Source organism: Manacus vitellinus, unplaced genomic scaffold (assembly GCF_001715985.3).
Source record: "Manacus vitellinus isolate BGI_N305 unplaced genomic scaffold, ASM171598v3 scaffold_2_pilon, whole genome shotgun sequence".
In the NCBI taxonomy this organism is placed as follows: Eukaryota; Metazoa; Chordata; class Aves; order Passeriformes; family Pipridae; genus Manacus; species Manacus vitellinus.
In genome coordinates this window covers 13,043,133-13,064,886 of record NW_021940208.1, presented here as the reverse complement: position 1 = coordinate 13,064,886, position 21,754 = coordinate 13,043,133, and the positions used below count along the sequence as shown (strand labels likewise).

General features: G+C 40.8%; 1 protein-coding gene across 2 annotated transcripts; it reads right to left on the bottom strand.

Moving 5' to 3' along the window:
• Positions 1-2,280: 2,280 nt before the first annotated feature.
• On the bottom strand, positions 2,281-21,621 carry FDX1 (ferredoxin 1). Of its 2 annotated transcripts, none has more exons than XM_029960848.1 (4): positions 21,560-21,621; positions 12,155-12,279; positions 9,157-9,286; positions 2,281-5,382 (listed from the first exon to the last, which is right to left on the bottom strand). In XM_029960848.1, exons 1-4 carry the CDS (start codon positions 21,604-21,606, stop codon positions 5,268-5,270), a joined length of 417 nt encoding a protein of 138 aa, XP_029816708.1. In that variant the 5' UTR covers positions 21,607-21,621; the 3' UTR covers positions 2,281-5,267. The 2 variants fall into 2 exon arrangements, with proteins under 2 accessions (XP_029816708.1, XP_029816709.1); XM_029960849.1 differs by lacking the exon at positions 21,560-21,621 and adding an exon at positions 17,242-17,289.
• Between the last annotated feature and the right edge of the window lie 133 nt (positions 21,622-21,754).

Below are 21,754 nucleotides of genomic sequence, written 5' to 3'. Positions count from 1 at the left end.
TTCCCAGGACTGTCATGGGGATCCAGTAGTCCCACGGCCAATGACAGAGGCTCCCTGTCAGCTCCCAGATGGAGGGTGTTGCCTGCAGGGCTGGGAACTCACGGGACAGATGGCTGGAGCCCTGCTTTCTGTCTGCATTTCACCGATGCCTGTGTGTCTGTGCATCTGTCCGTCTGCAGGACCACATGCTCAGCCTTGTCGCGGGCTGGGCACGGGTACCCGGAGCCGTGGCAGCCCGGCCTGACGCAGCAATAGCTCTTTTTCGCTGTAACACCGAAGCCGAGTTTCTTTCACAGCAATAGGCATCCAAGCCGGCTCCGCAGCAAGCAGCTGCGTCGAGAGTGGTACCTGAGCTGGGCTCACACACACGGCTGCTTTAACATGCTGCGCTGCTCCCGTACGCGAATTTTAATTCCCGCGAGCGCTGTGCTGCAGGGATTTACCACCTGGGATCAGCACCAGCCCAGAGAATTTCTCGCACAGACGTGCTCTTTCCCAGAAATGGGAAAGCTCCGCCGTACCTGAGCAGACCTAAAGAAGGTCGTACCAAGCCTGTTCAAACCCCTTTTTATCCTTTCTCATCTCCAGAAGCTGCGAGGGATGCGCTCTAGTGGCTGCTCAGGGGAGAAGGCCTCGCGCTATGGAAGGGGGGAGGCACAGAGGGGATCACGCTGCCCGGACTAAAGTAGAATGGCACACGGGAGCACACGGGGCATGTAAATGCTCAGAGTAACGTTTTTACGGCTGGGCTGAGGCCACAGGAGCTTCCAGAACCGTGGAGGGCGGTCCCAAAGATGCTTCGCCAAGCACAGTGAGGCAACAGCTTCAGATGAAGAGTTTGCCCCACTTGCAAATGCTAAATCACTGCTGGCTAGAAATGACTTTTAAAACATTTTTAAATTTGGATTAGTTCACATCAAAAAAACATTTAACTTCATAAAAAAGCAAGTGGGTTAGAAAGTAAACCTCAGGGTTCCTTTTAATGCCTGTTCTTTTATGGACAGACGATGCTTCTTGTCGCTCTCCCGGCAGCTCAACAGGGAGAGAAAGAGCACCAAGGCACTGCAGCCCGCAGCAGGACATGGATCTACATGGCCACCCACAAAGACAACAGCCCCCACCACGATGCAGGAAATTCCCATTCCCTTTGTGCATCTTTTCAGATCATTTGAGGAGAAATCATCTAGAGCAGCTGCAGACTCTTCCCAATGTTTTCTACTATTTGGTATCTCAGTGACAGCTTGAGCATCTCTTCTCCTCCTTTTTTCTCCCGAGCAATGAGGATTTTTCTTTTGTCTCCCCTATCTTTGTATACCACCTTGTCCCCCGTGAGCGCAAAACACAGGTTATAGAGAATCCCTCCCTGCCCTAGCCCAAGCCTGTGAGCAGGGCAAGCACTGCCACTTTCACTGCATCTTTTTTGGACACAGCTTTTTCAGCTTGCCTCTAACTGGGATGTAATTTGAGTTTGAACACAGATGCCTTGTATCTCTTGGTGCCTGCAGCCAAAAATGGTGAACTTTTAAGATTTAGTTTTTCTGTCTGAGAAGTCAGAAACTGCCTGGAGAACTTGCCTTTCTCTCTCATGACAGCTTGCAGTCCAGATGATGGGAACTTCCGACATATCGAGATGTAGTGATGCGGCAATGCAAGGCACACCCTTCTTTCCCCTTCAGACATCACACAAACACCAAATGTCACAGAGGTGGGGACTGCTGGCTTGTGCCTGACTGTGGTTTAAGGGGGTGGAGGGAAGGGACACGACCTAGAGCCACAGACAAGCTCCACCCCACCCTTGGGAAGGCAGAAGGATTGTTTTGGCCTGGCTTCCTCACAAACCCAACCAAATCCAAAGGACCTTTTTAACCCCAAGTAACAGAAGACAGTGCAGCCCACTGGTCCCCTAATTCACTGCCTCTGAACTAAAGGTGTTTCAGCCCCAGACTTCGAGCATGTGTTGTAAACTAACAGAAGCAAAGGCAACAAAGTAGGTTTTGATGTGCTCATCATTTTTGACAGAGAAGAGACAGAAGAGACCCACTGACTTGATGTTTTAACAGAGAAAGGAAATGGTTTTAGAAAGCAAGTTACCTGTAATCTTTATTTGGATAAGGAAATAAATATGTATTCAACTAGTTTTGATGGTATAATTGTGTGTCATTGCACAAGAATTCATACTTACACTGGAATGTGCACCATTAACTGTTAAGTTCCACTTTTCACCCAGAAATACATTCAATGGCTTGGAGAAGAAGGAAAAAAATCCATACAAACAAGGTGTGTCAGAAAGAGGTCAAAAATAAGATTTATTTGCAAATCATTTTGACAATAAACTAGTATCTCTGAGCTGTGCATTTTGGGGACTACAAGTCAGTTCCTTTGCCCTCTGAGATTTCCATTTGCATGCAATATGGGATTTCAAAACGAAACTTCAAAGCATCCTTTTTTGCCTTGCTGTGCTGAGTAATTCCTTCCACAGGCACACTACAGGAGAGTCAAAGTCTTTGTAATGAGAAGCTATCACAAGTAACCTTGTCTTAGAAAGAAAACCGTCACATGAGATCTGTTTCACATTTGTTTTACACAGTGTTAAGCACTTCAAGATTCCCACAAGAAGTGCCTGGTGCTGTATGAAAAACACCTCAAACAAGCAAATAAAAAATTCCACCACAAATCCAAAACAAAACCTAAGGCAACCCTAAAACTCACCAAATAGTAGTATCTACCCCTAAAACTCACAACTATACTGAAACCTCAGATTTCTTTCTGATGTTAAGAACGCACAGTGTGTCTTGTTATGACCCAAGTCCCCTCTCTTGGAATGTAATGAGCTGTGTCTCATGTAAAAAGAAAGAAAAAAAAGTTGAGATTTAATAATGATGACTACTGTATACAAGTGAGCTCAGTACAAAGGCAATATAAAGTAAGATTTACCTTAGTGCCTGACTGTGTGAATGCAACCTCTAAATTATGGTTAGAGTCACAGCAGCTGAAGAGGAAGACATCTTCAGCATCTTCAGAACATTTCTTCCATTTATGCCCGTGCTTCTCCCTGACCTTGATCTGCCTTTCAAAAAGCCTGGAAATTTCACCTCTGAAGTCACAGTTTGATTTAGATGAGATCACAAATGTATTCTGAAAACCCTACATGATTAAGTTCTGAACAGACAAGTTACTGCATCTTGAATTAGGGCAAAGCCCAAAGGTAACACAAGGAAACAAGGTAACTCAGAGAGGAAATCAAAGAATCTGACCCACATATATTTTCAATACAGTTCTAGAAAATATTATTTTTTTTAAAAAAAGAGGGACCTTTTTTCCTGTTTATGAAGCTCAAAACAATCCCAATATTCCGCACTGTAAAAATAATTTCCCCCCCTCTCCCATATATATGTAATAATACAAGAAAAATGTTCAGATATCATTGTTATCAGTTCAAATAAAGCAATAATGACTGCATTAGATCATTCAAATGTAAATAAACATTGTTTACATATAAATGTATACAAATATGCCCCAAATATCAAAATTACCTTATAAGGGTAACAACTCTTGGTTGTTCTTTTAAGTATTTACGCAAAGCTGGAGAGAATAATAGTCTTAGAGACATTATTTTATTTTGGGCTAGTTTAGAAAGAGTAAAACAATATTCAACTGAAAGCTCTTCATCATCAGTCCACATGTCATCTCACCATGGGTTCTCCCTATACCTTCTGGGGAACCAAGTCCATTTTTCTGGAATAAATATACTTGGTAATTTCACATCAGCCATTACTGAAATGATCCTGAGAGCAAGGCCCAGAAACTAGAAATCTCTTCAAGCTGAGCACCCTAGCTAATATCAGACTGCCTCCTGCATAAGCTCAAAACTGAGAAAGGGATAATGATTTCAGAATAAATCTTACATTGACAAACATTGCCCCCTCCAACATCTTCAGAGAACAGCAAGAATTTATCATGGGTAAATTTGCAAATCCAGTGGTTATGTTCTCCCATTAGACACCCTCCAAGACTTCACTCTTCTAAGCCCTGTGTATCCTTTTATTTCTGGTGTAGTCAAATGTAAAAACTGTTGAGGTTTACTGACATCTGATTTGGGCAACAGTTAAGCTGCAGGTGCCAGCATTCCGCATCAGCCTGCAGAATAATTTCTTCCCAGTAGCTGGTACAGTGCTGTGTTTTGGATTTATAATGAAAATAATGTTGATAACACACTGATGTTTTAGTGTAAACATGGCTTAGCAACAACTAAATCAGGGACTTTTCAGCTCCTCACCCCTCCCCAACAGTGAGTGAGCTGGGGTGCATAAGGAGTGGGGAGGGGACAGAGACAGGACATCTGACCCCAGCTGATCAGAGTGTTGTCCCAGACCAGATGGTGCCATGTTCAAAATATTAAACTGGGGGGAAACAGGGGTCACTGCTCAGGAACTGGCTGGGCATCAGTCAGCAGGTGGTAAGCAATTGCACTGTCCATCACTTGTTTTGTATATTGTAACTCTTTTATCATTATTGTTGTTGTTTTCCCTTCTGTTTCTGTCTTATTAAACTGTCTTTGTATCAACACATGAATTTTACTTTTTTTTTTTTTTCCCCCCAACTCTATCCCCCACCCTGCTTTGGGTGGGGGGTAGGCAGTGGTGGGGTGCAAGCAAACAACTGAGTGGTGTTTAGGTGCTTGCTGTGTTAGAGCCATAACATGGCCCCTAGAATTCATGGGTTTAGCAGTATTTTGCAAGACAAAATTTGACACATCTCATTAAGATTCCAAAGTTTGGAAAACTCCTACCCTCAAAGTCCACTATTTGCTGAGGAAGTATCATGTTTACTGAGAACGTGAATTAACTCTGAGCATACCATCTTAAATGACAACACTTCAAAACGACCCCATGTAGTCTCACAAGTTTTGTTCTCTTACACATCCAGGTCTGAAACCAAGAAATACTAAGAGGTTTTTTTAGGAGAAGTCTTGTAGAAGTGATCCAGTTTCCAAATGTCATTAAATGTTTTGGCAGAATAATTTTATATGAAATCTGTAATACACTTGATAATGTTTATAATCCAATGATTACTTACAGGAAGTATTATTGCATTTTAAGCGTAAAAATATAAGAGGTTCTATAAAGAAAATTAAAATAGCATTAATCTAATATTGATAGTCATATAAAATAACTCACAATTATGTAAGTTTCCATATTTAATTACACATTTAAAAATAAGTTATAAAAATAATTAAGCTTCTTTAGAAACCCCCAAGGTATTTTCTTTTAGGAGTTTTTACTCATATCTACTGATTGTCTAGCATCAGCAACAGCTTCTGGTACTCGAACAGTCATATCATTCATTGATTTCTTCAAGCAGATTTGGCAGCCTAAACGTGATCTGTAGGGAAATATGACACTGCAGTTAGTTCTAGCCCACCAGACATCTAACAGCATTTACCCCCTTATGCCTCCAACATTCAGCCACCCCAAACACATCATGAACTACAAACAGCCACTCTTGTGCATGGTCTTAATCAAGCCCAGTAGCAAACCACATGCGTCAACACAAGGGTCTGTGTGGCAATAATAATGATTTATGTTCAGTATCAGAGCTCAGCACACTGGAAAGTCACACACCAAGTACTTCCTGCTTACTGAGACAATATGTAATAAGGGTGACCCTTCCATTTTCAGTGGGACACTAACAGGTCAGCCAGGTGCATTTGGCATCTCTGAAGAGAAGAAGGCAAAAAATCTGAATGAAAGCCTCAGAAAAAGCACAGCTTAGCCTCCCTATCCAGCGTCCAATATTTTCAAATTAAAAAGTTCAAGATTGGGTCATTAAACCAGAAAAGTAGGAGTGAAAAGACAAGAAACACAGGAAGGAGAAGGATAAAAGGATAAAACACTCAAGGCACTCGAGGAGATGCCATCCTTTTTTTTTCTACCTACCATTCATTCTGAACAAAAAAAAAGATGTTGCAAGCAAGCAATTAAAATCAAAGTATTTAATACAATAACAAAATTCTGCAGACATTGGAAGCCGCTTTTATTGCTAGGATATCTTTATTTCAATGTTCATGTCTTTGTACTTAAGTATAGAATATTGAAAACATCAGCAAGGATGGGCAGTGTTCTGTAGCACCAGTTCCCGGAAAGACACTAGCTAGCTGACAGCCTATTTCAAAAATCTAAAAGTTACCACTCTCCTGTCCACCTCTCCATATGCATTTATCTGCACCTTTTAAGTCCAAACATCACTTCGTATTGCTCAGTAGCACAAGATCCTCATACGTCTTCACCAACAGTTTTTGATACTACCACAGAGCAACACACACTATACACAAACCTTACTCTTCACTGTGTTTTCCCACATTTTCCACAAACATGCTAATTAAAACCTAGTACTTATCACTTTTAGATCACACTGTTGATCACCTATTATTACCAGACAGCCTAATGCTTCTACCTTATTAAAAGATGATTTTTCTTAATGAATTACTTATCCTTTACAGGGCCTTTGCTCTTATCCTGTTGCAACTCAAGACTTAGTAAAGTTTTTTTAGACCTAAATAAATTTCATGAACTGCAAGATCTTTCTTCGCACTCAGTGAGTTATCTGAAGAACTCCCATACCTGCTTCATTCCTCTACAAAAGCTCTGTTGAATTCTTTCCTTACCCATGGTAGACAGTATAGACTATCTATAGACATCTGACTGAAGTGTCCACTATGGAACTTCGGTGTATTCTTCAGTTTCGATGATCTTTTAAAAGTTGGGTTGCTGCCTTCCCATACCTTTGCAGGAGAAGTAGTTTTAAACCAACCAATTAAGCCTTGCAGACAGTTCAGAAATGCCAGACTGACTTCCTGTAGAACTCCTGAGTGAATGCTACCTAGCCATTACCATTTGTTACTTATTTATCTGCTGTAATACTTCCATGGACACGTCAGTTTGAGACAAGATCACAGAATACTCCAGGAAGCCTTTTGCAAAGAAACCTTTCAGTGCACGGACATCCCGTAACATCTCTAGAGACAACAATACAAAAGAAACTTTCCTTTTATGTTATCTTTTTCTAAGTGCACCTTCTACATTACCCATCAGCTCTTCATGTAGACAAAGCTTCCTGCTTCTGATAGCTTTGAAACAAAAATATTTTTTCTACTTTTTACAAGCTGTTTCTCAGCTTATTTTTTGCTTCGGCATTCTTCTTACACATTTAACTTGCCAGGGTTTGCATTCCCCTTATCTTACTACTTTTAACCATCTCTACTGTTCTGCAGTTAATCAAAACTATTTAATTTTAACCATTCTAATTAATTCCTCATTTAAAAAAACATGACTTTTATGGCAGTTGCTAGCTGAAACTTTCCCAAATACAGAGTCACTGATAAAAATAAGCTTTTATCCTTGTACCTATGACAGAGCATACAAGTGCATCTCCATTACACAAATCTGTATCAGCACAGGAGCCCAGGTAACCTGCAGTAAATATCAGTCACTTAAAGCTCCACGTTCCAGAAGAGTCATCCTCTCACACATTTGAAAGGTCCCTGGCCAAAGGAAGAACACATGATGCTAGGAACACCTAATAGAAGTACCAAACGTGTTCAGAAAGTCTAAAACTTAATTTGGTATGAAGAACTTAGAGAGAAAATAGAAACATTTAAACAAAGAGCTCTGGCTTTCTACTGTTTTTCAGTTCTTCAGTAAAATCTCCTTGCTTTAAACCTTTAAAAGATGGCCAAAGAAAAAAGATTTTTATTAGACCATTTGCCTTCAGAGCTATTTAGGAATTATTTTGGTCCTGAACCTAAAAATTCAGGAAAATTATGGTAGATGGTAAGGGTGAAGTAAATTCACACTTAATAGGTTTATGATCTTTTCAAAACCAAAAATGGGTTTTTGTGAACAGGAAGAAGAATAAAACAAAAGAAGCTGCAACAAGTATCTCGTAGCTTAACTTCTTTGCCTTTACAACCTCCCATAGAAGTTCAGATTTGTCTGAAGTGAGAATGTGTATTGTTATATAGAAATGATGAGTATGGGATTCCCATTACTGATATAAGGAGATAGATGAATTAATTCAGAGTGCTTCTTTGCAGAGACATAAAAAAACTCTATGCTATACAGGTCAGGTATAAAGCCTCATCATCACTGGAAAGATTCTCAAAAACTTCATTAAGTTGTTCCATTGAAGGATGAAGAAAAGCGCTTAAGAAACCTGGTAAGGCACAGCTGCCTACTGTTCATGGGGGCATGGTTTATGATAAAGGCTACTTGTACACCAGCAGGTAGAACAGCCCACTAGGAATGGGTCTGTGATGAGGATGTGACACCCTAATTACAAGATGTGTGATGGTGGGGGTGATGCAGAACCAAGGGTTACTTTAGACTACCACTAGTCTAATCCTAATGCCTATCAGCAGTAAGAGCACAGTTTAGGATCAGTTTCTCCCAAAAGGGAATCTGGCTTGTGTGCACCAAGAGTACTCTGAGTCAAAGCATGACAAGTAGGTACACGGATATATGGAACACTGTTTGTGCTAGAGAAGGCTTGGAGGAAGGATCTTAACAATGTACATAAATACCAGAGAGGTTGTAGAGTCTCCATCCTTGGAGATATTCAAAAGCCGTCTGGACATGGTCCTGGGCATCGGATCTAGGTGGCCCTGCTTGAGCAGGGGGTTGGGTCAGATGACCTCAAGAGGCCCCCTCCAACCTCAACCCTTCTGTGATTCTGTGAAAAGAAGATCTGACCAAAACCTAAAACACTAATGTTAACACATTCACTAGCTACAGACTAACAGAGACAGTAAACAGAAGGAAAGAGAAACAAGTACAAGAAAATTCACACACAGGACAGTAGCAGCAGAGCTTTTGTCAAAGGAATGGGGTTTTCACTTATACTTTAGTATATAACATTTCTGCACCAGACACCTCTGAAGACAAGTACTGGTAACTGACACTTTTCAGTTACAAAAGCAATACTGACATCTTTTTAGTATGAATTAAGATAGACAATATCTAAACTTAGCAGTCCCCTTTTGTGTAACAGAATCCAGCTACTCATCAAAAGCTGATTAAGGTGCTCCAAGAATATAAGACTGCCCCATCTGCAAACCCTTCTCTCCATTCTTTGATGTAGCGAAGTGCTGTGTTGCCTTACGTTTCTGTGAGGCCATATGCCAGGTCCAGCATGTCCATCTCTTCATCAGTAATTGCATCTAGTTTCTCAAATATGTGGTCTTCAAATATTAAATGACAAGTTGAACAGGCTAGTGTTCCTTCACATGCACCTAAGCAACAGAACAAATCAAGGTAACAGAAAATCCAAGTTTCAAACTGCAGCAGAATTTCAGAAGAAATCCTACATATATAAGTGTTTGGCTCATACAAGAAGTCTCCGTTGATTAGTAAAATTAATGTTTTATATATTCTCACATTCATATACCTACTCTGCATTCAACTGTCAATAGTATTTCTACAGTTCCTATAGCATTAAGATTTACTTAAATATTTTAACTAATTTATAGCATTTAACTAATTCCCTTTCCACTTTTTAAAGAAAGATTTTCTACTATAAGAATGTAAAAGCAGACAACACTGTCAATCAACACTACTTGATTTATTTCCAAGGCTGATCCTTATCTCTCTTTTTCCCATGGTTTTGAGAAGGTTTCCTCCAGAAGTTTAACAGAAGATACCTGCTACACCAAAAAAAAAATCCTCAGAAGTACAGGAAGGAGGGAATTTATACTTGGTGCTTCTTCTCACTTAATAGAACACTAATTCACAGCGACAAAAGTAGTCAGGCCAGAGAGATGGTTTTATCTGTGCTAAAGGGGCCTACATGTATTATTATGAGGCAGTCCAGTACAAGTCAAGGATCTAATAATTTGCTAGGGTTGAGCAGAACAAGCATCAACAACACCTACATGCTACAGCAATGAGGTCACCACAGGACAGTAAAAGTTTGAAACTAACAAATTTGTCACTGTGTTGGGCTAACACTAAGTTCTTCACATTGCTGAAAAAGAAACATGCAAGTTTAACAGGGCAGGAAAGGCTGAATACTGTGGAGAGTGGGATTGGGGCATACAAACCCCAGGCTCCAATTTAAATTGATAGGAGAGAAGCAGGTAACACATTAGCCAATTATCATCTATTTACTCATTTGCAGGGAAGGCAGAACCGAGAACACAGTGACCCCATCACCTTTGTACTCGTAAGGAAATAAGGGAAGCAAGATTGTAAGCATAACCACTGCTATAGAAAGAAACAGAGGAATTTATCATCAGACAAGAATTACACACAAAAGCACCATGCTGTTACATGCAGTAACAGTATCAACAGCATATATTCAAAGTGAGCACGACACTGTACTAGAATATCTGATTTTTAAAATATATCACATCTTCAAAGACACGTTAAAAAGTAGAGTTCAAATAAAGTGCCAAATACAAAATTTGTCTTGTCAGCAGTCTAAGGATCTTGAACGTTGGGAAGGTGAGGGAAGGAGCGAGAGGGGAAGGAAAGAACTGATCAGTCTCTTTGGACAGTGCAAGATCTTTCCACAGCTGTAAAGCTAGCAGTCATAAACAAATTGAGTGCAGCCAAATCATTCAAGAGTTTTATCAGCCTTTACACAAAGATATTTTTATTATTATTACTGCACATGGGATGCCCCCTAGTGATAAAAACAAACAGGTAAGATTTATGTTTCACTTTTCCCTCAATTTTTCTCTAAACACAGAACATACATTTTTCCTGCATTATTTCTCTGCCCTAGTATGATGTTTCATTAGCAAGTGGTTATTGAAATGGGACCAGCATATGTTGTAATTAAAGATTGCTACAGTATTCCACATTTTTTTTTCCAGTTTGGCTTCTGATTATCGACAGCATTATTTTTTCCCACTTCACCATAATGTCTTAACATGGTTGATATTTACACAGAGAACATTAACTGTAGGATACAGGCAGACCAGCCATAAGCCTATGAGTCATTTAGTAAGTGATAGATACAGCTAATTAAACCAGTGCATTAGATGTTTTTAAAAATGTCTCTCTTAAGAGACAATTCTTCTTCCCCAGATGTATGCAGCTCTAGATATAAGAGTTGTCTCAGATATTAAGTGTAAGATTTTAAATCATATCACAGATTTCATTACTAGCAGTAAAACTTATTTGCACTTAACACACCTCAGATTTCAAACTGTGCTATAAGTCTGCTTTTTTTTCCTCCAGTTGCTTCCTATTACACATTCAGTCCTGAAAATTGTACTTCCACTTCCTACTGTAGTTCTATTAATTCTCCAGCTCATATTCATATAAATACCTCTCCAGAGGTATTTAATTGTCATTTCCTAATACCACTGCTTTGTATGGGCAGAATCCTACAACTTAAATGGAACTATCTTTGAGCAATGTGGTCTAGTGGAGGGTGTCTATTGGAGGGGGATTGGAACTAAACAAACTTCAAGGTCCCTTCCAACCAAAACCATTTTATGATGCTAACTAAGGAAAGTACAAAAGTTTGAAGAAATAGGGAGAAGTTATAGCTTCCTCCTATTTTGATTTTAAACAGAACTCATACCAAGTTAGAATTTCATGAGGGCTTTGGTGTCTTTTACTCTAATTCTTTAATAAGAATTAAACTTCTTGCTCTTCCCTGTTAACTGACATGGATTTGGTTGTTTATTTGTCTTTGCACTCAAATACTACAGCAAACTGTGTTACAAAAAGTCTGATAATAAATGGAGACATTATGGCACTACAGAAGTAACCAGACACTTTTAGAAATACACCAGTTTTGTGTTGCCTCCAGAACCTTTCAGCTCAGAAGAGTCTGCAGATGGCATCTTTCAGATTCCACCTTGACAGCACTCTGTTCACATTCCCCTCCTTTAATATGCAAGCCAAGATCACCTCAAATATTTTTTTTTAAAACTTGAATCAAAATATTCTATGCACCTGCAGGAGAAAAAAAAAGAGGAGAAAATCCAAGTAAAGTACAGGTAGGTTTTATATATAAATTCATATTCATTTACGGTTGGACTTGATCTTAATGGTCTTTTCCAACCTAAATGATACTATAGACACTTAGGCATAAACTGGAAAGTAATTTCTAGACACTGAATACAGTTTTCAGTGCATCTACTTACCAAAACCATCTATGTCTAGATTATTATCAACCACAACATCCAGCAGTGAATCCCCAGGTTTTCCCTTGGCTGTCAGTTTGTCACCATCGCGATTTATGAAATGAACAGTTATTTTATCTTCTGAGCTGAAAAAGAAAATTACATACTAGAATTAAAGGATTCTAGACCTTTTTAGAGCTTTAGCATTGATTGAATACTACTAAACTAATAATCACAATCAACTCTAAGAGTTGAGAAATCTAAGTTATTGGCTTTTAAAAGCTGTTACAGGTACAGGCATTTACTGGTGTCGATTGAACAAAGACCATGAAAAATAAAAAAAAAAACCAAACAAACCTTGGTTTGTGTTTTGTCACTAAAAGCTATAAGGGATCCTGATGTTTTGCCTTTCACCAAAGAGGATCAGAGCTATTTTATTTTAAGCACAATTTTTAACAAATAAAAGAGTTCATTTTAAATGTTTCTCTCCCCACCTTTCTGTGGACTCTTGCTTTGGATTTATGACATTTTTATTGTTCTCATCATTATCATTTAGGATAAATTGTAACTTTCCCCATTTCTGCATAGAGTTTTAGATATTTTACTTTATTAGTTACAAAATTTACTTCTCCTCTCCTGCCAAAACAGGAAATACTCAAAAAACATTCTGCTGTCTTCAAGTACAGATTCTCTTAGGAGTTCGACTTGTAAATATTAATTCTAGTGAAATTCAAAGTTTTTACATGTTTTCAAAGAAAGAAGGTTTTGTATTTTTCTGCTTTGCTTTTCAGATAATTATTTAAGAAAAAACTCTCTTGCAGTGTGCATAAAAATGTCTTAACCTAAAGCTTTTAATATGAAAAAATTGATTTTTTTGCATTCTGTATTATATTATTTCACATGCAAATTAAATGAAGGCTTTAAATATACTAATGAAATACAGTTTGTTCCATTTTAAGCAGACTATTTTTTTTCCTATAGTAAGTGAGCAAAACAAGAAAAACTTATTGGATGGACAGTAAGAAATCTGTCAAGAGATGAGAGATAAAAATAGAACCAAAAGGTAATGCAAAAATTTATGTTTCCATGTGAAATCCATACTTAAGAACCACTTATTATTCTTATGCTTCTTATTACCTGTACTCATTTTTAGTAACTGTGGGCCTTGAGTGATCTAACATATGCAAAATACACAAGCTTGAAAATCAAGTCATCCTCTGTAAAACTAACCTGTAGAGCTGAATATTAAAGCAAAAATCTGAAAGTGGCCATGCTGAAACATCAGTGAACAAATTACTTTCGTAACTAACTGGCTGTAAAAGAAAATGTGTTTTTAGTAACATGAGCCCTAGGTTGTTATGAGAAACAACAAATGTTTGTTGCTGTAGACTTTATATATTTGCCACAACTGTAAGATCAGTTGGCAGCAGTGTGTGCCATGATGATTCATTATGATGTCATGCTCACTTCTTTTCCTATCAGACCTCAGTCCATTCTCCAGAAGGCAGCCACAAGCTATTATTAACAATAAATTAATTCCAAAACTATAATTGATAATGAAGGATTGACCTTGTTGATCTGCAATGCAATTGAAGCACGCACTATAATAAAATTCAGACATCTTAAATATACATCTTTACAAAATGTAATTAATGTTGCACAGTCACCTGTGATATCCACGGACCACCTCCAGCAAACCGTTCTGTGGGGGTTTAAGTTACCACTCTGCTTTTTGTTGTGCTCCTCTGCTATGCTAACACCTCCCACAGCAGAACCAAGGAAACAAGCACCCACTTAGATAAACTAGTACAAAATTCACCACCTCCAGTGGGAGTTTAACACTGGTGGGTTTCGACTGCATCTGGAAAGGGTCACATTCTGAGAACCAAAGTAAGCCACTGACAGTGTAATTTAAAATGGCTTCAAAAAGCCCTTCCAGAGGTCAAAGTACACTCTCCTTTGATGAAATATTTCTGTTAAGATGACAAACACAACCCTGACAGGAGATACAGTGAGAGATGTACTTGCATTTCTGGGCATCCTCAGTAAATGGCAAATACTAAATATTTATTCCAATATCCCAAATAGACCCTTATAGGATGAGGTGATCACAAATAACACGGACCAAACAGCAGGATGTGTGTCTGTCCATTAGATCACTGGAACTTTTGTACATGACAAGTTGACTCCCTCCCAGTTTTCAGAACACATTTGAAACTGTCTTCACTCGTGATTACGCTTTAATCTGGTACAACACCACAGTGTCACAAGAACAGTCCTGCCCCCGCTCCTTTGTTCCTTCTCTCTCCAGCACTCACACTGTCATGTGGTAAGCTGGGCCTGGAAAGAAAACTGGCCAAAAGTCGACCCTCATAGGTCAATGGCTACATGGATGTCAGAACTGGCACAGTCAGATCTGACCCTCAGACAAAATTTAACACCAGTTTAGAACAGTCGTGTTACTGCAACTTTATGATGCAATGACACAATCCAAGCTTCCCGATCAGATTAAACCAATCTCCTTCTGGTGTAAAAATGTGGGTTTGGCTGATCCCCATTTCAGTCAACTCATTTTGGTAATCTGGATGAAAATTAACCATAAAAACAAAGTAGTCCCCGCTGGACTAGACAGCAAAACTGACAGAAGTGCCACTGCCCACAGCAAAAATGAGGAAACAGCAGTGGAGCAATCTTACATTTGCTTCAGCCAGTTGTGGATCTGCACCATGGCTGTGCTTGCCTGACGGGTGTGGCATGCAGCAAGGGGACAAACAGAAATATCAGTTCTTCACAACTCAGTGGCATTTGTTGAAGACTGATACAGTAATTAATCTTTCCACAGGACCTAAATCCACCCTGATTGATAACTGAAGCTAAATTTCATTTATTTGTGTAACGTTAGATACAGCCTTCTACAGTCTTGCAGGACTGTAGATCTGGTTTTCTGCTATTACCACCTTTACCACTCCTCACATAGCCAAAACGTTTAATTTAGAAAAATCAGTGAGGCTTTATTGAGTGGTGAAAATACTTTCAGAAGAGTGGTGTATGCAATAATCAGACTAGTCAGACATTCAAAACACACTGAGCAAATCTTTTCAATGACTGGGGGATACCATTAAAAAAAATAAAATTCACACCTGCATGAAACAATACTTAGGCTTTATAAATTTCAAGTAACATAGCTTTTGTCTACCCAGACATTGTTTGCATGAAGAAAAACAACCAAGCAAATACCAACATGATGTGAACTAGTCACAGGCAGTTAATGTGAAACATGTGTCAGGCCTATGCAAGTATGAGCAGTCTCAGGATTATCAGGAAGAACAAAACATAGTTTGTGTTATCTGCATGAAGCATAAATATTCCAATTCATTCCCAGATAAACCAGATGAAAAACACAATTAATTTCTTCATATGGTTCCCACAGCACTATCAGCTTTTTTATCAAGCTTCACTGTGATACTCTATATTGAGCATGCTGCAAACACACAGAAGAGCACAAGAGAACTGTAAATGCTGTTCATTGTCTCTCCCGTAAATAAAAAGAGTAAATACTGCAAGAATCCTGACAGCTACCTCTTCCTCCTTAAAAGAAGTATTCTTTTGAATCTCAGATATTACTTCCAAGTTAGGAATCACCTCTTACATTCTTCCAAACAAAACATAAAGGTAACAACTGTAGCCTAGTGTTGCACGTGGCAAGACCAACTCTGTTATTTCCAGATCTTTTAATAAACAGCAAATCCAACAGCCCTAAACACCTAAAGAGCTTCACGAATGAAACTATTAAACAGGTCTCAATTAAAACACGAAGTTATAAACCTGAACTAATCTTTAAAGCATGCAATAATTATGCTGTGCACCAAAAACATTGTACAGCTATCCAAACTGGTATAAAAGAATTCTAAAATAGCTCCTGTTCACCCTGAAAAGAAAAGGAAGGGTAACAGATAAAAATGGAACAAAAGAAAAGAGAAAATGGAAATCAAAACATAATGCCTGATGCTTCACTGAAACCCTTAGGAACCTCTGCTCACAAGAATCACTTCAGGTAATGTTTTGTATGATGTTTTCACCCTCTAGACACAAATACAGCTTATTTTACATATACAAACAATGACGTATCTTTTTACTGGAATAACACTGGCTGATTATATAAAGGTCAGGAACTGGGGTTCAAATAATACAATGCCCAGAAAAGGCAGGACTAGAGAAAATAACTCTCACATATATTGAGAAAACAATAATATCCGAAGATTTTCCTTTTCTTCTGATTCACTCAGCCAGGTTATGATATGGAATACATAAACAACACATTTGAAATACTTGCTTGCATAATCTTTTTTGCTGGTGTGCTTGCACAATGAGTGTGAAAAAATTCCATTTGTATTCAGCCTGTTTGTGAAAGACCTGAGAGATTACAGGTCTACATTACTACAGCTACTACTATTACCGCTACATTACTATTAAGTAAGGAAATCTTTTCCCTTCTAAGTATTCTTTTTCCCCCATTTTTACCCTTTTCAATAATTTGAATACCTTTTTAAAAACTGACAGTACTTTACAAAGGCTTTTTTTTTTTTATTAAAAATTGCAAATCGGGGACTTCAAAATCAACTGATCATCAGCAGGGTCACTCAGAGAAGAGATGTGACTAGCAACTTACCCATCTCATATGGGAGTCCTAGACTAAAATGTTAAGTTTGTCTCTCCATATGAAAAGTATCTGCTGGAACAAAGTCAAAAAGCACCTACAGGAGAGTTTAAAAGCAAACTATTGAAACAGCTTTGATGGTGAGGGCACTATCCCAACCCTCTTGAAACAGAGCAGGGTACACCCCTGATGCTGGGTAAGTGATTGCAGGTCCTGTTCAGAGTCAAGGAAACTTTTCTGACAACCAATTAAACCAGGTTTTTAAAATTTCTGCATTTTAAATACTGAAAATTTGCTATAGACTATGATCTGTCTTCAAATATAAAAACCACAAGCCAGAAGGCTGTCCACAAACAGTTTTTTACTACATGTCACAAAACTACAGTTAAGGACTGTGGAATATTAAAGCCATACAGATGAAATGCACTTTGAAACACCTACTCTTACATACTGGTGAGGACAGGAGGGGTTCTGCATACTCAGATCACAGAATCAAGTAAACACGTCTGAGATCATTGAGTCCAACCCGTGACTGAATACCACCATGTCAACTAGATCGTGGCACTGAGTGCCACATCCAGTCTTTCCTTAGAGAAAGATGCAAAAGTGCTCTTCAGCAGTGGAAAACTATACCAAAGGCTGAAGAGACCTTCAGTATTGGGCTCTCTGATATGCGCTGTATTTTTACCACAAGCCTAGTCAGGCTTCCAAAAATGGGGGGGGAAAAAGCAAGCACTGCACTGCACGAATAAGCAACTTTGCTAAGGTCACAACCTTTTAGAGAAGTAGCCTGAGCACCAGGAAGCCTGGTTTACCGTCCCATAACACCACAAGCCATTCCAACGGGGTTCCGGGTCACACCGACCCCGTGCCTCACCCGGGCCGACCCGCAGCCCCAGCACAGTCCTGCGGGGCACAGGAAGGATCTCCGAGAGCGCTCCGGAGCCGCCGCTCCGCAGCCGCCGGCGGACGGCGAGGGCAGGAGCGGCGTGAGGGGCGCGGGCCGGCGGCCGCATCCGCGGGTCACCGCGGGAATGGTCACCCCGCGCACAGCCCGGCTCGGGCGGCCCGTGCCACGGGCAGCCGCTGGCCCCGGTGCCCTCAGCGCCGAGGCCTGGCCCGCAAAGCTCTCGGGGAGCTCGCTCCCTGCCTCACGCGCGACCCCTTTACCTGGCCACCGCGCCCCCCTCCCAGAGAGGCTGAAGGCGGCCGCGCTGCCCTCACAGCAGCGGCGGCGCTGCCGCAGCCCGGCCTCATCCCGCCTGCGGGCGAGCTGGAGGAGAACGAGCCAGCGGCGGGAGGAGGCGGCGGCGGTCCGGAGGAGCCGCGCCGGCCCCGGGGCGGCGCATGGCGCGCGAGCGGGGAGCGCGGGCCCTCGGCGGCGAGCGGGGAGCGCTGGCCCCTCGCGGCAGCGGGGCGGGGGCAAAGTCCCCCGCTCGGCGCCGCGGCGGCCCTGCGGCCGCGCTCTCAGCCGTTACGGAGCGCGCGGCCGCGCCCGCCCGCGTGACCCGCGGGGTTACGCAGGGAGCGCGCAGGGGCGGGGCGGGCCCTTCGCACACGCGAGGGTGCGGGCGGCGCCGGCCCGCTGGGAGCCCTCACGGGTTGTGGTGATTCCCGGTTCCAGACCTTAACCCTGGTCTGCACGGGAAGGTGGCGTCATTGGTGCCATGGGCGTGTGCTGGCCCCCTGCCCAGTTGTGTCCATGAGGGGTTTCTCGTCATGTCAAGGACAGGGCGCTGCGCGGTCGGTGGCACACGCGGTGGAGGTGTCACCCAAAGAGCCTTCACCACATCTCCAATGCCCCTGTGGGGGGCCCGACCTGCAGGGGACCAGGCTCCAGCTCCAGGCTGGGCAAGTGGTCGGTGAGACCTGGAACCCCATTGAAACAGCTTATAATATGGAACTCCCAGGGCAGTGGAGCTGGCAGCTGGGAAGTCTGAGCTCTCCAACAGGGCTGTCCAGATAGGGCCACAGAGAAATTCCCAGTCCCTCATTACTATTTCTTATGACAACAGATCCAACTCCTAAAACCCGGATGTCAGCAAAGGAACAGCAGCACTATCAGAGAATCTAACAGGAGATGAGCATTCATGGTGAATAGCTCAAAGATGAGTGTGTGCAATAGGAAATTTTGAGATATCCTGAGTAATTACAGACTGCACATGTAGGCTTAATTTGTCTCTCTAACAGTTTTGATTAGATGGTTATGTAGAAACCCTTCACTCTACCACACCCAGACTGGGGAGTTCTGGGTGAATGAGTAGAAATGGAGCCTGTACTTTGAAATAATTAATTCAAACGGGAGTGGAAATAAATGGGGGGGAAAAGGGAATGTTGTTTACCTCTGATGCTCTTGAGGTTGCTAAGATCGTTCCTGATGCCTTATGATTTCGTTGCATTGGGGTAAGATCAAAGAGGGAGATATTGTACTAACTTGAACCAGTACATTTTCTTTAAGGAGAGGAGAAGGTCCCAGTGGAAATGTCGAGAACCTACAAACTGCCTGGCCAATTGACTTGAATGTGTAAGTTTTCTCTGCTTCAGGTATATAGCTGCTAGCCTCGAAGCTAGACTCAGTGTTGCTAGAGGGATTCCCTTTACCCATTACAGATAGAGCCAATGTGAGATTTTAGATAGCCCGCATCTTGTCTTTTACACTTTATTTCAGTTATTGCTATGTCAAAGTAGCTTTTACAACACCTATGCTGTAAAACCGAATTTGTTTCATGTCGTTATCCTTTACCTTACAGTATTCTTTCCACAAAAGCAAATATATGGCTCTCCCCATCTAGATTTAGCATTGGATTTTAAAAGCTTTACAATTACCTACATACACGGTATATCTCTACATTTCAGCTGACATGAGGCTGACCACATTTTCTACGTAATTTCCTTAGAAATTTTATCTGTCACAGAGGCTGTAGTAACTTTACTCTGGTTGCCACTGTGTACAATACAGGAAGAATAGCTTTCAGTTATTCTTTGATTACTAGCAAAATAATTGCATTTGTTCAATATACCACTCATAGAATAATATTTTAAAAATATAAGTGAAATCAGTGCACTCAATATGTTTATTAAATCATATGTTATTATAAATGCAGTTAAAATATGTGAATATCTCATAGAGAATTCACCAAAATAAATACTCTGAGGGCTTGCTCCTCAGCTACTTTACTGGTATCCTCTCACAATGAGCTCTTTTTCATTGGTTTCTTTTCCAACACAAGAGAATGTGGCCATAAATAATACAGTTTATTTCAATGCTCTTACTACAGCATGGAGTCATATATACATAATCCTGTAGCTAAATACATACAGCTCTAGCTGGACTTCTAATATTGTAAAGCCCAAAGAGCACATCAGATAATCTAGTTTGACTTCAACCAGAAGGCTGCTTGTTACAAATTAATGGTTAATGCAGGAAATAAGTCTAAAAGGGACCCTCTGTACCTTCTAATGTTGCATGTGACGTCTTTGCTGTCACATGCAACTCAAGTAAATAAATAATTTTTTAACTAAATATTTATCTTTTTCCTAAGTTTTCTTGCTGCTATTAATTGCACTGAAAAACAGTCACAAAATTTCATTCCTTGGAAGTGGAGAATGCCAAATTATTTATCAATTTTCAAGCAATTTCTTTTATTAGTTTAGTTCTTAGTATAGGATTATTTATGCTGATTTTTTCCTGGCCAGGGCTGCTTATGAATTTAGTTTTTCTTCTTTCTGAAGTTAACTGATAATTTGTACATTCAATTCAGGTCTTGTACAGTGTCTCTAATAGAAGCGTATGGCCCTGATACATCCCAAGATTGTATTTGATCTTTTTTCATGTACAAATTAAATTAGTAGCCTCAAATCAGTGAGCTTTAAATCAGTGTGATCAGTTAATAATTTAGATGTCCTTTGATGCTTCTCATTAATGAAGCCATCATTAACAGCAAGAGTTCTTGATTTGCCCAAACTGAACAACGTGAGCTCTTTGAACTTCTCTTCGATCCGCTTTCAAGTGGGATTTTCATCCATATACTGTTTTAATGAAGAAGGCCATCAACTTGCTTTACCCCTGTGTTGGATATGTTCCATAGCTCTGTTCCAGCCCTCTGACTGCCATGGCCCTGAGCACATTACCCCTTTGCAAAAGTTTACTTGGCAGAATCCAAGGTCAGCTCCTCCACTGATAAGAGCAGTTGTGAGAAAAGCCACAGCGAGGGCCTGCCTCTCCTTTCTCTTCAGAGCCACTTTTAAACTGAGGCTTTGTGCTGGCCCGTGTCTGTGCCAGCAGCTCTGTTTGCGCCATCCCGCATCTCCACGAGTCTGGCCATGATCCAGACTTGCTGACTTGGCATCCTAGCTTGGTCTCGGACCTGCCTTGCCACTGCAGCCCTGCTGGGTGACCACTGGGCTGTATCTGACCCTGACCACTGTCTCTCAACCCAGTCTTGGCCAGGGGTTGCTGTTCTGCGCCCTGGCTCCTTGTTGGTGAAGTGACTGCTTTTACTCACCTCAGTATTGTGCTTAGCTCCTGGCACACCTTCTGTTGCAGAGTAGTCATCTCATGCTGCTCCCTGGAACCTCCCACCGCCAAACACAGGGCCCTCCTAATTCCCTCATAGTTTGTATATAATGTACGTTTTTGGGTGGGCAAGCTTGAAGAAAATGGTGGAGCAAACTAGATCGGGACATCTTGACACAATAAGAGGAATAGAGTGAAATAAAGGAGAGAAAAATTACCAACGCAGTGTACCTAACCTCTCTCTGAATCTCACCTTGGTTGTGTGCAGGTTTTTGTTGCTTGTCTCCATGGGATGTTCATCCTAATGGTAGAGCACTTTGCAGGAGGCACTTCATCTTTTTTCATATTTTTTTATAGGTTCTTGCACACTGGGGAACAGATGTAATACAAACATTTCTCCCCCCTCCCCCCCCCAAATTATACCCACCAATTCTTTACTATTTTTAAG